The sequence below is a fragment of the Carya illinoinensis genome, chromosome 11 (assembly GCF_018687715.1).
Source record: "Carya illinoinensis cultivar Pawnee chromosome 11, C.illinoinensisPawnee_v1, whole genome shotgun sequence".
NCBI classification, from domain to species: Eukaryota; Viridiplantae; Streptophyta; class Magnoliopsida; order Fagales; family Juglandaceae; genus Carya; species Carya illinoinensis.
In genome coordinates, this window is record NC_056762.1 from 1231514 (window position 1) to 1247331 (window position 15818).

At 32.9% G+C, this 15818-nt stretch overlaps 1 protein-coding gene and 2 long non-coding RNA genes across 4 annotated transcripts; all 3 read left to right on the top strand.

Annotated features, from left to right (window-relative positions):
* Positions 1-1632: 1632 nt before the first annotated feature.
* On the top strand, positions 1633-3897 carry LOC122280982. Of its 2 annotated transcripts, XR_006230110.1 has the most exons (3): positions 1645-2206; positions 2318-2366; positions 3632-3897. It is a non-coding gene; the product is annotated as an uncharacterized LOC122280982 (long non-coding RNA). The 2 variants fall into 2 exon arrangements; XR_006230109.1 differs by having other exon boundaries at positions 1633-2206; positions 2318-3897.
* A 5623-nt stretch (positions 3898-9520) lies between these two features.
* On the top strand, positions 9521-10431 carry LOC122280352 (ATP synthase delta chain, chloroplastic). The gene has a single exon (XM_043091208.1). The coding sequence runs from the start codon at positions 9626-9628 to the stop codon at positions 10355-10357; it is 732 nt and encodes a 243-aa protein (XP_042947142.1). The 5' UTR covers positions 9521-9625; the 3' UTR covers positions 10358-10431.
* Positions 10432-10863: 432 nt separating this feature from the next.
* Positions 10864-13349, top strand: LOC122280353. Its single transcript, XR_006229887.1, has 2 exons — positions 10864-11935; positions 12784-13349. It is a non-coding gene; the product is annotated as an uncharacterized LOC122280353 (long non-coding RNA).
* The last annotated feature ends 2469 nt before the right edge of the window (positions 13350-15818 follow it).

Sequence of the window (15818 nt, forward strand, 5' to 3'; positions counted from 1 at the left end):
TATCAAGCTGGAGAATGATGTTGTAACCTCTATATATATATGTATATGTATATGTATATGATGATCTGAAAATCAATGAAGCCAGCCCAATACTTTTGCATATTTGGCCGAGAAGAAGCTAATTTTGGTCCTTTCCTTTCGTTGCTCGGGCATAGGAGTTGGATTTGGGAAACTTTCGATAAACTTTTACTCGGATTTAAGAATGTCGTTAGACAAAGATGGACCTATCTCCCAAATTCGACAGTACAACAACGAGTGGGGGCGGAAAAATCGACCACTCCGCCACAAATCCAAAACAAAGACTTGGATATGCGGTCCCATTAAATATTTTTTTTAGGCAAATCATTAATAAAATAAGGTAAGGTAATGATACTCGGCCTAATTTAACTAAGAGTCGTGTTTGTAAGCCCGAAGCCGCATGAAGTGCTGAGTCACAAATTTATTAACTTATTTTTTTATATATTTATTTTAAAATTAAAAATATATAAATTATATTTTTACATAGTGATGTCACATCAAAGATAGCAGGCGCGCCTGCTTGATGACCTGTGAGTGAGCGTGTGCATCATACTGTGCATGAAGTCGTCTCTGTACAGCTACTGCATTATAAGCTCTGGATACGTACCATACGTTTGTTCATTTAAATTATTTTTTAAAAAAATATTTATTGGCAGACGTAATTTATCGTTATCCATTAAATTAAATTAGATTTAATATATTACAGTAATTTCTATCGGTCTTAATTATTTTTTTTTAAAGATTTATGCGTAGATTTAATACTAATATATAATTTTACAACCTTATAATGAAAATTAGTCGTATTCTCTTTTAAAAAATAGTTAAATTTAAAATTTACATTAAAAATTTATTTTTTAAAAATAAAACATATTCATTTTCAAAAAAATTAAACGAAATTTGTATATTATTTAACATTGCTTATAATGTACAGTGCTCTGGCTCCCTATTCTTGCAAGTCACATGACTAAGAGCATTGGCATTGGTTTTGCCAAATTCATCTTTAAATTTGACCAAAAAAACACTTTTTTACATTTGCCTACTCTATCAAAATTCAATTCACACATTGGATTAGCCATTTATTCTCTACATAATAATAAAATATTATTAAATTAATAAATTTTTTATTTAATTTATTTTCTCATATTTTGTAATTCTACCAATTAAATGTTAATAATAATTATATTATATTAAATTAATATTACAAAAAGTATTATTAAATATTAATAGTAATTATATTCTAATTAAATTAATATTAAAAAAGTATTATTAAATGTTAATAGTAATTATATTCTAATTAAATTAATATTTAAAAAAGTATTATTAAATGTTAATAATAATTATATTCTAATTAAATTAATATTAATATTACAAAAAAGTATTATTAAATGCTAATAGTAATTATATTCTAATTAAATTAATATTAAAAAAAGTATTGTTAAATGTTAATAATAATTATATTATATTCAATTAATATTAAAAAATATTGTTAATAATAATTATATTCTAAATGTTAAATGTTAATTATATTCTAATTAATTTAATTTATTTGTTTGGAATGAAAAATTAATATTTTAATGTTTGATGAATGAATAGTGGTCTTCCATCTTTAGAGCACTGGCATTGGTCTCGGTAAAATGAAGAAAACTTCAAAATTTGAATGGTTTGGAGGTTAAAACGCTGGCATTGGATTCGGCAAACGGTAAAAGTCAAGCTTTGAGCTACAGTAAATTTAGTTTCACCTTCATCTTTGAAGACTCACTGTTTACCGTCTATCACATTATTTTATTATAAAATCACTTCTTTCAACTGCTCCTTTCCTTTTCGCCCGTGATTCCGTTTCTTTCTCACCATTTCTCTTCCTCTGCCTTTCTTCCTCTCCCAGACGTTTCTTTCGCCTGTGAATCCGAAAAAAAAATTTCATTTCTCTCTTTCAATTTTTGCTCTCCATTTTCTCTCTTCTTTTTCTCTTTCTCTATCTCTCTCTCTTCCCTCTAGAGCCCGATACTCCCTCTCTCCCTTTCTCTCCATTTTTGATTTAGTTTTTGCTAAACCCAACCTCATAAACTCACCCTTCTCAATCTAAATCACGCTTGAGGAGCATAAGGAAATTTTAGTGATGTCGTTCAAGTAAATCGCTCTTGAGGGGTTGAGGAAATCACTGCCCAATCCAGGAAATCACAACTTGAGAGTATTTTCTTGCATTTTTCTTGCATTTCTGTTCTGAATCACAAGGTTTCTCAACTCCGAGCTCAATCGAGCACTTTTTCTAACCTTTCAATTTTCTTTTTACAAATTTCAGCGAAAGGACTCGTAACTTTTTTACCCATCAATGCGGTTGCTAAGCAGCGGTAGCCTTTTACTTCAATTTTTCCTTCTTTTGTGTGCGTGAGTGTGTGTGTGTTTTTTTTTTTAATTATTATTGTTGGTGACATTCCTTTTCTTGTTACCAGGTTGGTTAATAATTCGTGCTTTTTTCTATTAAGATTCGCTTTGCTTTTATCCATTTCTTGAAACTTTTACAATCCCCAAACAGCTTCCCTAACTTGGATATTGAACTCTATATTCCTGTGATTATTATGCCATGGGTGCATGTACCCATTTTTTCTTTCAGAAAAAAATCTTTGAACAATGCCATTTTATAAATATTTAGTGGTTAAGTGCATATTTAGAAGGAAAGCATCTACTCAACAACTTGTATATCTGAATTGTTTGAACAGTCAATGCTTTGTCTAATGAGCAGGCTCAGAAGAGAATTTTTTCTGATAAGATAAATTTTGCAGTCTGTGTAACTAATTATTTGTTGGAATAGGGTAATTATGTGGTTCAAGTGCTTGGGATTGTTGATCGATGCTTGTAGTATTGATTTTTGAATTCACAAATATGCTTTCTAAAAGATAGGATTTAAAGACTAAGAAAGCAATTCTTGAAAAAAGTGGAGGTTACAGTATTGCAGAAGTAGCTGCAAATAAGAGGGTTTTAAGGATTTTTTGGTTGGTCATTTGATGGCTAAAGAGTGTGAAAACTATATGTGAATTTGGGGTTTAAATAGGTTAAAGAAACGGATTTGTTTTGGGGGTAAGGATATATCATGCTTAACCAAGCTGTCTTTGTGGCATCAACTACTGAGTTGATGCTGACTGTCTTTTAACTTGCCATAACTTTTTAAGATTTCTCGTGAGTTGGCTATATTCCTGGATTGATTTCTTGTATTATCTAGTGTTAGAACTCTCTTGATATTTAGTTATTAAGTTGATTGATTATTTTGGTTCTTTCTTTTTCCCTGTTTATCATATCTTCTTCTTGAGTCACTTTATCAAGCTAAAAAAGTTCTCTTGTATGATTCCCCAGCGGTTAACATGAGATATTATAGATTCTATTCTCACAACCTTGATAACATTTTCAGTCAACAGTCCAAAGTCCCAGGTTTGATCATGCTTCTACCCTCAGTTTGATTACTAAATTTGATCATTGGAATTTCCACATTTTCTCATCTTTATTCTGAGGGTTCATATTATCCTTCTGCTTTGTTTGTTTGAGATCTGTGGTTGATAAATGACATTTACTATAGCCAATGAGCAGACTGCTGCAATAATTGATGGTAAGTCAATTGCAGGGTAGATTATGTCCAGAATAGCTTGTGAGGTCTGGAGGATGAAGGAGTCCATTGGAAGCGTTCCTGGATTGGCTGTCATTATGGTGGGATAGAGAAGGGACTCCCAAACTTATGTACGCAACAAGATAAAAGCTTGTCATTATGGGTTTTCAATATCTTTGTATAGAAGAATTGGTGGCCACTGATATTGCACTTAAGTGTGATTTTTCCAAATTGTAGATGTATATATTTGTTTCATAAATTGTATATATAATTGTTGGGTAGAAGAAGGGTTGGCAAAATGAGTTTGTTGGATAATTAGGTTGAGGAAAAAAATTAGTTAGGAAACAATAATTTAAGTCTCAAATTAAATTATTAATGTACATATGGTTAGTATAATTGTAAAATATGAAAAAAAAATTATATTTTTTAAAATATTATTATTAAAAATAATATTATATTATTATTTTGATGAATCTAATAGCTAATCCAATGTGAGGTTATAGATAGAAAGGTTATGAATTTATGGAAAATATGTACTTTTCATCAAATTTTGAAGATGGCTTTGATGAAGCCAATGTGAATGCTCTTAGCCAACCACTATAGCAAAAGTCCAAATTATTTTAGATTTGCCCAATTCAATGTGAAGAATTTTTGAGCTAAATCATGTAAAATTTGGCTAAGCACCTCATTTGACCAAGCCAATATTGATGCTCTAATATTAATGAGTTTGTTCCAACTGCGCGCATGCCCATTCCATACGTTCAGACGAAGACTTGACCTGCCCCTTACATATATCACACGAAAGCATGATCTTCTGGATCATTGACCCTACCCCCCGTTTCATCATTTTAAAAAGAATAATATAATCGTTTTTATATAATTTATATATATTTTATTGATATAATTAGTTACTTTAATTTTTTTTAAATATATAATCAATCATATGAATAAAATATATAAAAAATATTTAAAAATAACTGTAAATAAAATTTTTAGTTTAAAAAAGCAAAGACCTAACAAATGGAATTTTTATATAGATTTGAGTCCTTAATTCTACGGACAGTATGTCAAAAACAAAAAACAAAAGACAAAAATACAAAGTAAACGTTGCGTGATCATGCATGAAGCATGAGATCTTCACATGATCTGATGATGATTTTGGTACATACGAAGTGTCTATATATATATATAGAGAGAGAGAGAGAGAGAGAGAGAGAGTACTGTTAGAGATAAATTTCAAATGTTCAAACTTCACATCAATCTTTTGTAAAAAACTGATCCTCACCGTTAAAAATAATATGCAAGCCTCACTTTTTCTTAGTGGGATCTATTATTTTTTAAAAATCATGTAAAAGATTAGTATATTTGAGATTTTATATATCATAATTCATATATATATATATAGAGCAATGTTACATATAGTCATGGAATTGTAAACGTTGAGCAATCGTTTTGAAAAAAAGTAGGGTCCACGATTAAAAAGTTAGTTTTTTTATGTGAATTCTATATTAATTCATTTTTTTCAAAACGACTGCACGCCGCTTACACAACTACGACTGCAAATATTATTTCTCATATATATAAGTGTTACTATAATAAAAAAATTTCATAAAAATAAAGTCATAAATTATAAGATTTATTTGTAGTTACAATATTTATAAATATATATATATATTAATGGACGGATGTTGCATGCATGCAGCGTCAAGCTGACGTCTAAAGGTTTGATTTGTATTTGTTTCTTGCCGCATTGATCACGTAAAAGAAAACGTCCCAGCAATCAGCATGCAAGTAATGCTCGATCCTCTCCGGCATTTTTCCGTTTGTTTATAAAGAAATTATATTTGTGATCGTATATTTCGCTATTATTGTTAACTTTTTTTTAAAAGGGAGTAAATATTAGATTTATCTAAAAAAATAATATTTTAATAATAGATCTCATTTTTTAAAAATTAATAATTACAAGAAGGTTGCATACTTCACAAATACTATATGTAACATTACTCTTATTTATATATAGAAAGACAAACAACAACATTGGTATTCCTTGGGGCGCCGCTTGATGTAAGTTGGAAGGATACTTCAAACACTATATATATATATAGATGTAAGTTGGAAGGATACTTCAAACACCATATATATATATATAGCTGATTTCTTACCAAAATTAACTTTTTAGAGCATTCTTATGCGGTGTCTCAAATTACCGGATTCTTCATAATTTGAGAAAATATTTAAAAATTTCATTCCAAACCACCTACATCTCATTCTCTATTTTGGGATGAATGGATGAAGTTGTTACAGTGAATTTTCAAATATGAGGATCTATTATTTGTCTCCAAACTATTATTTTAAGTTTATAAAATTATTTGTAGTTAAGTTTATAAAGGAATGTGAGAGACAAATATAATAAAAAAATATTATTTTAATAGAATAGAGAAATGATAGGAAATGAAATGTAGAAAGTTTTTGAAAGATAGATAAAATTTAAGAAAAAATTTTAAAGAATGTATTTTTTAATTAAATTATAAATAATTTTATAGATAATAAGATGTGAATGCTCAACCATATATTTTTCTGAGATAGAGTTTAAACAATATTATTGATGTACGTGACAGACAGACAGACATGCGTACCCGTATTTGTAATCAAATCAAGCTTTACTTTTTTGTGTTTAAGTGCTATATATGTCCTAAGCTGTTGGTGCAAGTTACAATAAGTTTCTAATAGCAAAGGAGGAAGACAGCTTTGTTTCGTTCTTGGAAATGCAGTACTACAAGTCTACCAAGGGAGAAAATGCATCTTTCATTTTCACCAAGTTTCAAAGCACTCGTTCCAACGCGTTTAGGCCCTGTTCGAATCTAGAATTTCTGGACCAAGATTCTCCAAGTCAAGTGAAAAGAAAGAAGCGCATAAAACGAGCCTCGTAATGTTTAAGCAGTAACAAGTACTGTTTTGAAAACTACGACAGAAAAAGGTTGAAGGCAAACAAGGAAAATCAATCAATCAATCACATGCACGTTGTAAAATTAACACCATCAGACAAATTAGTGTCTACTTTTATATAGAATTGTAAGAGATTTTATTATTATTATTATTATTATGATAAATAAAATATATTTTGGAGTAAAATTTATTATTAAGAATAAATTATATTATTCATTAAATACATATTTATAATATCATATTATAAAAATCTTAATATTCACTTTTTACTCTATTCGTTTGAGTGAACTTTCTATCTAATAATTACTCGAACAACTTGTCGAGCAACTGTCGAAAAAATTCTCTACTTAATTTCATTCGAATGAATTATCAGATGTATTTCAACCGAACTCTCTAGCGCTTCCTAAGTTAAAAACAACACCAAAATTTTTCTTAAGAGCTGCCCAAAGTCTAACGGACATAGACAAGCCTAATTGAAACTCCATACAAAAAAACAAAAAAAAAAGGGTGATAAGATCTTGCTGGCTCGGTCATCAAATTGGCCACCACAACAACAGACCAGACTCTACAAAATTCAATAATACTATAAGACCTATTTAATGTATTTATTTCTTTTCACTCGAGGTCCAAAATCCTAATTCTAAATTCTAGATTTGGACAGACATTAAGATAAACTTTATATAACCATCTCTTTTTAATTGGAGAAAATATTTTTCCAGAATTTCATATCACATACATATAAAAGGTAGTCGGAAATGACATGCTCTTAAGTAATCGGTGCTATCTTTGAACGTGACTGAAGACCATACCACTAGCAGCACCATGCGCAGAGATATGCGGGAAGTATGAGAAAGATGGGTATGAGCTGCACATCGTCTGTCACATCCCATTATGGTTTACCCACCATATATATATGTGTCAAAACTTGGAGCAATAAGTTCGCCATTGCTAAGCTTGACTTTTTACCAAGTATTGATTACAATATTATTTTGGATCAACTTACATGGTAATTATTAAACTTTTGACATTAACTAAAGTTGACGCGTTTGATGTTAATTTGTCCTTACCAGTTACATCGATCATTAGGGCTCGAAGAACTTTTGAAAATAAAATTTAAAAAAATGGCCTCTTTGAGCCAAAATTTCAAAAAATCAAACCCAAAAGATTAATTTTAACCCAAAAGATTAATTTATTTTAAAAAGAAATAAAAATATATATAAATTTATTAATAATTATTTTCTTTGTCATTAAAAAAATAAAATAAAAGTGCGGTTAAAATGATGCGCGATTTAGCATTTCTCTTTGTTGTTTGCCATTTTACTTTTTCATCACGCCCCTCTCTGGCAATTAGAAAACCTTCGGGCTTACGTGGGCCGATTTTCTAGCCCCATAGTCCATTACTTTCTTTATTAAGTGTTTTGAGCCCAACTTCCGATCAACTACCCCATTCCCATGTCGGACTATCGTTTGATTGCATCCGGTCCTTGAGGATTCTGTTTTTGCGGTATCATCATTTGATTGCATAAAATATTTTATGTTTTGAGATTATTAAGGTAAAGATTGCTTTTTAACAGCATGATATATCATGGTAAGATTAGAGAATGCTCGGTGGGGGAGCATTTGAGGTTGAAAAGTAGAACAAAAATAAAAAAAACTAAATTAAATAAAAATTCTACTTATTATTTCTTATACTATGTATTAATATATGAGTTATTATTTTTATTCTTCTATTTTTTTAAAGAAAACTGTCATCATTCATTCATTAATAAATTTACATTCATGAACAGATGTATTTTGAGATGTCCCCATATCAAATATGACATCATAAATCAAAATAATACATTTGAAATTTTACCAGTCCACTATTTTATTTTGTAATTGGTTTGGTTTTTGTTATTACTAATACTCTTTACATACAAGCTTTCAAGAGAGAGTTTAATCTCACCATTCATAAAAGGAGATGACTTAACTTTTTTTTTTTTTTTATTATTAACAATAAGAAAATAAAAAAAAGAAAGCAGTAAGATAGATGTGAAAAATAATAGATTAAAATTTAAATTAATGCCGATAGATTTTGAAATTTGTGACTCTGCATGAAGGCAAGATGCTTATCTTTTTTTAGCCACAATGGTCAAATTTGAAAATATATGGTGGTGGCAAGTTCAGTGATTTGGCACGTGTGGTGAAAAGAACTGTTAGAAAAGGGTGGTGTGTGAGGACCACTCGTGATGATTTTTTTAAAACCGCAACTTTCTTTCAAACAATCTGTTGCTTGAGAGTTTACTTGAGCTATACATATTTCTTTAGAGTTGTTGAAAAGTTATAAATATATCTTTTTTGATCTTGAATGAAACAAAATAAAATTAAGTAAAAAGAGCTGTCTTGATAGACAAAATGGATGGATAGAGGAAGGAAGAAAATGTGAGGGAGGAAGAGAGAGAAAAATTCTAGCAAAAATCAGATTTAGACACCTTAATTTTTTAGAAAAGAGAGAGATGAGAGAAGGAGAGAACTCAGGGCTTCTCTCTTTATGACGAGTACCTTCTATTTAAATACATATATATTGATATGAAAATATGTATATTTAAATAAATAAAAATAATAAATCACCTAAAATTAAAAAATAATGTTAGATCTCCGTGAGAGCTATTGTTCTCCAAATTTTTTTTAGTGATTAAGAAAAAATTGTTTAATATTATTATAACTTTTTTTATATTTTTTTAAATATTTAAAAATATTAAAAAATTAATGTAAATTTTTTTTTTTTTTTTTTTTAAAACCTAACTGAAGCTATCAGTGGTGCCGTAGCATGCTCTAAAATTAAATGAGGCTTCTCTTGAATAAAAATCTCCGACACATTGAAATGCATACGCGTGTCAACTCCTTATCTTTTGTGGATAAGCGGCTACGCTTTTGCACCAAATAATTTAAGATACTGTTTCAAAAAATAAAAAAAATTCAATATACTGTTCTCATATTTTAGCCACCGTATCAGTATGTCACCGAACTCGCCAATACACTTCCTCCACCCACAGCCTCAGCCAAAGCAATCCGCCACCAACAACCATGGCCGTCCTCCAACACACCCCTATCTCCCTCCAATCCCCCAAATCTCCAGTGTCCGCTAGAATCCCAAGAACCTTAACCCACAGCCTCTCTTTCTCCACCGCATTCCCATCTCTAAGACTCAAACTGAGACTCTTTGTTTCTAATGGTAAGGGTGGCGCCAGAATGTCCTCCGCAGCCGCCGGAAGCTACGCCTTGGCTCTCGCCGACGTCTCGAAGTCCAAGAACACCCTCGACACGACCAGCGCAGACATCGAGAAGATTGAGAAGATTTTCTCGGACCAGCAGGTGTACGATTTCTTCGTCAACCCCACCATCGACGAGGAGAAGAAGCGCAAGGTGATCGACGAAATATCGGCGTCGTCGGGCCTCCAGCCCCACACGACCAACTTTCTCAACATCCTGGTGGACGGCAAGAGGATCGACCTGATCCAGGAGATCGTGAAGGAGTTCGAGGTGGTTTACAACAAGCTGACCGACACGGAGGTGGCGGTGGTGAGCTCAGTGGTGAAGCTGGAGTCGCATCACTTGGCCCAGATCGCAAAGCAGGTGCAGAAGCTGACTGGAGCCAAGAACGTGAGGATCAAGACCCTGATTGACCCGAGCTTGTTGGCCGGATTCACCGTCAGGTATGGGAATGCTGGCTCCAAGCTGATTGATATGAGCGTCAAGAAGCATTTGGAAGAAATTGCTGCTCAGCTTGATGTGGGTGATATTAAAATTAGTATATGAATTTTTGTATTTTAGAGTTATTGGCTGTAATCTACTTCCAAATCAATCCTTACACTCCTTTCTGCTTCTCAATATTTTCTGGACTAAATAATAGTAAATATATCACATATCTATATAATTTAGATCAGTTAAAGAGAGTATTTACGATACTTCTTCATTAACAATAAACATTAATATGGTATGTTCGATTCTTTTGTTTTTAATGGCGATCAATCAATTTTGGAGATTGCGAAAATAAAATATGTATATTGCACAACTATTATTAATCTAAAGTTTTCTTCTTTTCAAGATTTTTCAGCTTGTTAATGAATAAATGATCATGGGATTGGTTCTCCGATCTCCAGCGTTCTTGTTCGGCTGGAGAGCATCAAAATCTCTCTCTCTCTCTCTCTCTCTCTCTCTCTCTCTCTCATATTTATGTTTAGAATTTTGCTACGTACAAGTAAAATTACATACTAATTTATGTATCAATACTGATTATTTCATACTTAAAAATTAAAGTAACACTGTTTTTAATAAAATCTATTTTTTAACTAATCATAATAAATTAGTGTACATATTAATACATAAATATATTTACAACTAAACTTTTCCTTAGATTTATATTTATATTTTATTTTTCAGTCATAGCTACTTTAATCACAAGTTGGATTTGTCATCTGTGAGGAGGTGGAAAGATGGTTTGTGCTGCGAGAATTCCTTCTAGCTGGTCGGGTTGGCTTTTCCCATTTAACAGCCACCCAATAATATTTTGACACGTAAGTCTTCCACCTGAACTAATGTAGACTTTTGATACATCGAATCATCCTCACCGAAATCATCACTTCCACCTGTGCTCGTGCCCTTCCACCCAATGAGACCTAGAATCGTATAGTTCGAACCCCGAACGCGTGCTCGTGCTCGTGCCGTTGCAGGTGAAGGAGCGAGTCGGGAAATACTTCGCCGAAGGAGCGAATCGTGCTCGTGCCGTCGCAGGTGAAGGAGCGAATCGGGAAATACTTCGCCGCGAATCATGCTCGTGTCTTCTTCTCTACGATTTCGACGCCGGTAAGCATTTTTCCAGCCACTGATTTCACACTCAGATTGTCACCACCACTCACGTACACACACTTCAATTCGTGAATATACAAATAGTTATGAAATAGTCATGAAATTTTTAGGATTTGTAGTCTCGATCTAAAATTTGAAATTTAGCCCCAAATTTATGAAATTGGATCTCAGAATTGGGTCAGAAAACTCATTTAGAAAAGAAAATTAACTTTGTTGCTTAAATGAGTGATGATCACTCAGAAGAGTGACGGCGGGAAAATGAGTGAAGCCAACATGGAAAGAGTCAATGGCAGAGAGAAATCTCCCACACGCAAGCGGATTGGCTGCATAGTGAGAGTGAGGGGAAGCTTCACAGATATGGAAAGGAAGAGCAGAATGAGAGTGACAAGAAAGAGAAGAAAAAGGGGATGGGCAAGGATCAAAACGTCAAGATGACATGATCTTGAGGCCAAGGCTTGTCTTGGATAAGAGGAGCATCAGAGTGAGGTTTATGAATGGTGGAAAGAGAGAGCGCAAATCCAGGAGGAGGTAAGTCATTCTTGTATATATGGTAAAATGGAAATGGAAATTTGATATTGCTCCTACTTATTGAATATATATTCAATGTAGTAGAGAATTCCTTCTAGCCTCGTTGGGTGGAAGGGCACGAGCACGGGTGGAAGTGATGATTTTCGGTGAAGATGATTCGGTGTATGGGTGTTATATTTGCTTCTGCTCTGGACTGACCTGTTTGAGTCTTTATCTTGACATATTTAGCAGAGGACTCGAGCTGCGCTGTAGGATTGCGGCTTGAATGTATACATTAACATAAACTGTAGGAATTCTCCTGTCTTCAATATAAGTGACCTTTCATGGAGAAGAATTTTGTTTCAGATTCTTCATATGGTTTGCGTAGACTAGTAATTGCCGACTCCCGAGCAATGTGACAACCTTAATTTAAGTGCAAGAACAATTGCACCATCATGGGACCATCCCAACGCCTAAGACACCCAGAGTCGTGTTAATATGGTTGACTTCTTTTTCTTTCCTTTTTTTTTTAATTAAAAATGAGCAAACATTACATGAAATTAAAAATGTATGTACTAAAATAATGATACTTGCAGTTGTGATATGTTGTACTTTGGTTGCTGATGTAAGTGTGGCATAGAGAACTTTGGTGTTTGTAGGCAAGAAAAACAAGCAAACATATGCATGCCTTCCCTTTTTCTACACTGAAATTTTTCTTGCTTCTCGATGTCTTTATGTTCAAGTTGGAATATTGTGTTAACATTCTCAGAATTTTTTACTCTGCTTGGTTAGTTTGTGTTAACATTTTGTGAAATTTATTAGCTGCTTGGTTCTTTTTTAGTATAGATTTTCATGCCTCTTTTTTACAGCAAGTTCTAGAGAATGGCCTCCTCTTCTGCTTCAAGTGAGTGTACTGGAAAAGGGGAAGACAAAGCGTGTGTTGAGCGACCATTCTGCTATTGTGGATGCCAAGCATCGTTACGGATTTCAAGAAAATCCAATAGTTTTGGTAGAAGATTTTACAATTGTCCAAATTATAAAATGAAGCAACAATGTGAATTTTTTGAGTGGATTGATCTTCAAAGTGACCAAAACAACTGCTGTAAGCTGACATTAGAGTTAGCGGAACGAAGAAACGAGAGGGTACTTCATGAGCGTCTACGCATTGAACAAACTAGATTCAAATCAATGGAGAAGAAGTACAATAGAGTCTTGATTGTGTTAATTTTGTCATGGTTTTATTTTTTTTGGTTTGTGCTGTAATTTAAGACGTCTTGGTTAGTGTAATTTAAGACATGTTTTGGTTAGTTAGTGTAACTTGAACAGATGTAACTGGATGGTTAGTTTATGTAACTGGATGTAACTTGTTGGCCCTTTATGTAACTGGATGGTTAGTTTATGTAACTGGATGTAGCTGGATGTTTTGGTTAGTTTATTCTCTAAGTCCATCTATCTTGTTGAGTGGAATTTTTTGGAATAAATTGCAATGTTCAAATGCTGAAAAATACCCTGCTATGTTATACCTGCACGTTACATTTTTACCCATCCATTACTACGGCTAACAATTGACCCTTAAATCAAGCATGTTCTCTCTACCCTTATAATCATAAGGGTGCCGCTGGACTCTAAAAAAAATAACAACCTGCATGTTTTTGGAAGACAAAATCCTAACAACCTGCATGTTTTTAGCAACCCGACTAAATTCTGCATGTCCTTAGCTCAATTTTCTCCATACATACAAAGCTTCCAATTCGATACGGCTATCAAAGCTTCCAAAAAATATAATGGCACAAAATGCATCTTCCAAAAACAAAATAATCAAAGTTTCCATTTAACAAAACTTCCGCCCAAATAAAATTTAACTTAGAATTGTTTTTAACAAAATTTAACAACCAAGTTACCAAAAAATAAAATTGTACAAAGCTTCCGCCCAAATAAAATTGACTAACTTAATTTCCATCTATTCGGAATTTAACAACCTCCATCTACCAATATACAAAATTTAACAAAGCTTCCAATAAACATGTAATTTCTCAAGAACTCTACTACTAGCTCGGAATCAAGTAACATGTGGGCGTCTTCCACATCCTCAAATAACATACCAATGAATGGCTCCGAAGGACCACTACTCGATGAGGAAATGACATTGGCTCCTCCATCAACATTCGCTCCATCTTCCACTTGGACTCCATCTTCCAAATTAACAATATTTTCTAAATTCACATCTTCCAAATTCACATCTTCTAAATTCACACCACCTTGTACACTTGTGTTACTCATCAATATCTCAACTTCATCACTATCAGAACTCATTGTTTTGTCCTTTGTGTCAAAGTAAGAAATACAAGTCAGTACATGGGCTATTTCTATGGTTATATTTACATTAAAAAAATATATATTTCATCTTAATATTTGTAATACAAACTGCATATTATTGGAATTACTCAAGTGTTTAATTTAAGAACGATAATGAAATATAGAACTTCTAAGAAGTTAAATAACTTGCAATTAAGTTGAAAATAGAGACTTTCAAGGGTTACCATTTTGACCTTTTTCTTATCTTTGTTTTTTTAATTTTACATAAATTATTAATAAGAAATATTTCCTATTTTGTTATTATTAACTTCATTGCAGGTTTTCAGATACGTCTAGTTTACCAATTTGTTTGTTGCAGGATCCTTTCTGGTGTCACATTGAAGTACTTCCTTTTTTGGGGGGAGGGGTTGGGGGCACTTGGGTTGAGGTGCTTCTTTTTTTCTATGTTTATTCTGTAGAATTGCACTCAAGATGAATGGTATCATGGTCCTGTGATCGCTATTGAGTATGGAGTATGGAGTAAAAGTAGAGCATACTTTGAACAATTGGTGGGCCATTGTAATCATCATATCAGATAAACCATGATGATGAATAAATTCCTTTCTTTCCCAAGAATAACTTTAGACCGGTCGGTCTAATAATCATCAAATAACAGCCCTCTAATGTGCTGTTGACAAGTAGACTCCCCATTCTAATTTTGATGTACTTGCATCTCAAGTGAAAACTTGCACCCACTGAACGAGCCCATCCTCTCCCCTCCCTCCTCTCCCTTGTCTCATCTTCTCACAGCAAAACCCACATATGTCTACTTGTTCACAAAGTCAAGCAAAGCTTGCTTCTCCTCACTTTGCGTTAAAATCCTAATTCTTCAACCAGATAACAAGTTGTTTCTACCAAAACAAAAAACTTCTCTTTAACATGTATAGTTCTGGTTGAATATGAACCAAAACAAATAGACAAAAAACTAAAAGAAAATAAAATGAAGGAACTGTCGACAAAAGTATTAACGGGTCTCAGAAAATTCACACAAAGAAATGAACTTGCAGACTTTGAACGATGCATTTCAGTCAAAAAGAGGTTTATTTTAATCTGAAAAACAATTTGTTCCAGCTTAGACACGTATGCAATTTTAATTTAGGGCAGATAAACCTTACCACAAGGAACCATCTCCCTCTTTATACCTTTTCTCCCTCTCTCCCATCTGCGTCTGCGTTCCTGACCCCATCTCACTAAACAAAAATGGCATTTGCGTCTCTGTTCCCTCCCCCATTTGAACCCCACGGGAAACTCTCCTCTCTGTTCCCTCCCCCCATCTGCACCCCACATCTTTTGTATTGGACTATCAAGTAGTTATGTATTGGACATTTGATTCACGATTTATTGTTTCTTTCTCGTGCATTCTCGAAGTCATGACTTGCAGGCCGAGGTAAGATATTTTCATCAATCTCCCAGCTCTGTGTAAACTTGACAACATGCTTTAAACGTTTTTAACAAAGCTTTAAACCGATTCAAAAAATAAATAAACCGATTCAAAAAAAATAAAGAAACACAAAGTGTGCGGAAAATCGTTTTTACCTGGGCGTCAACA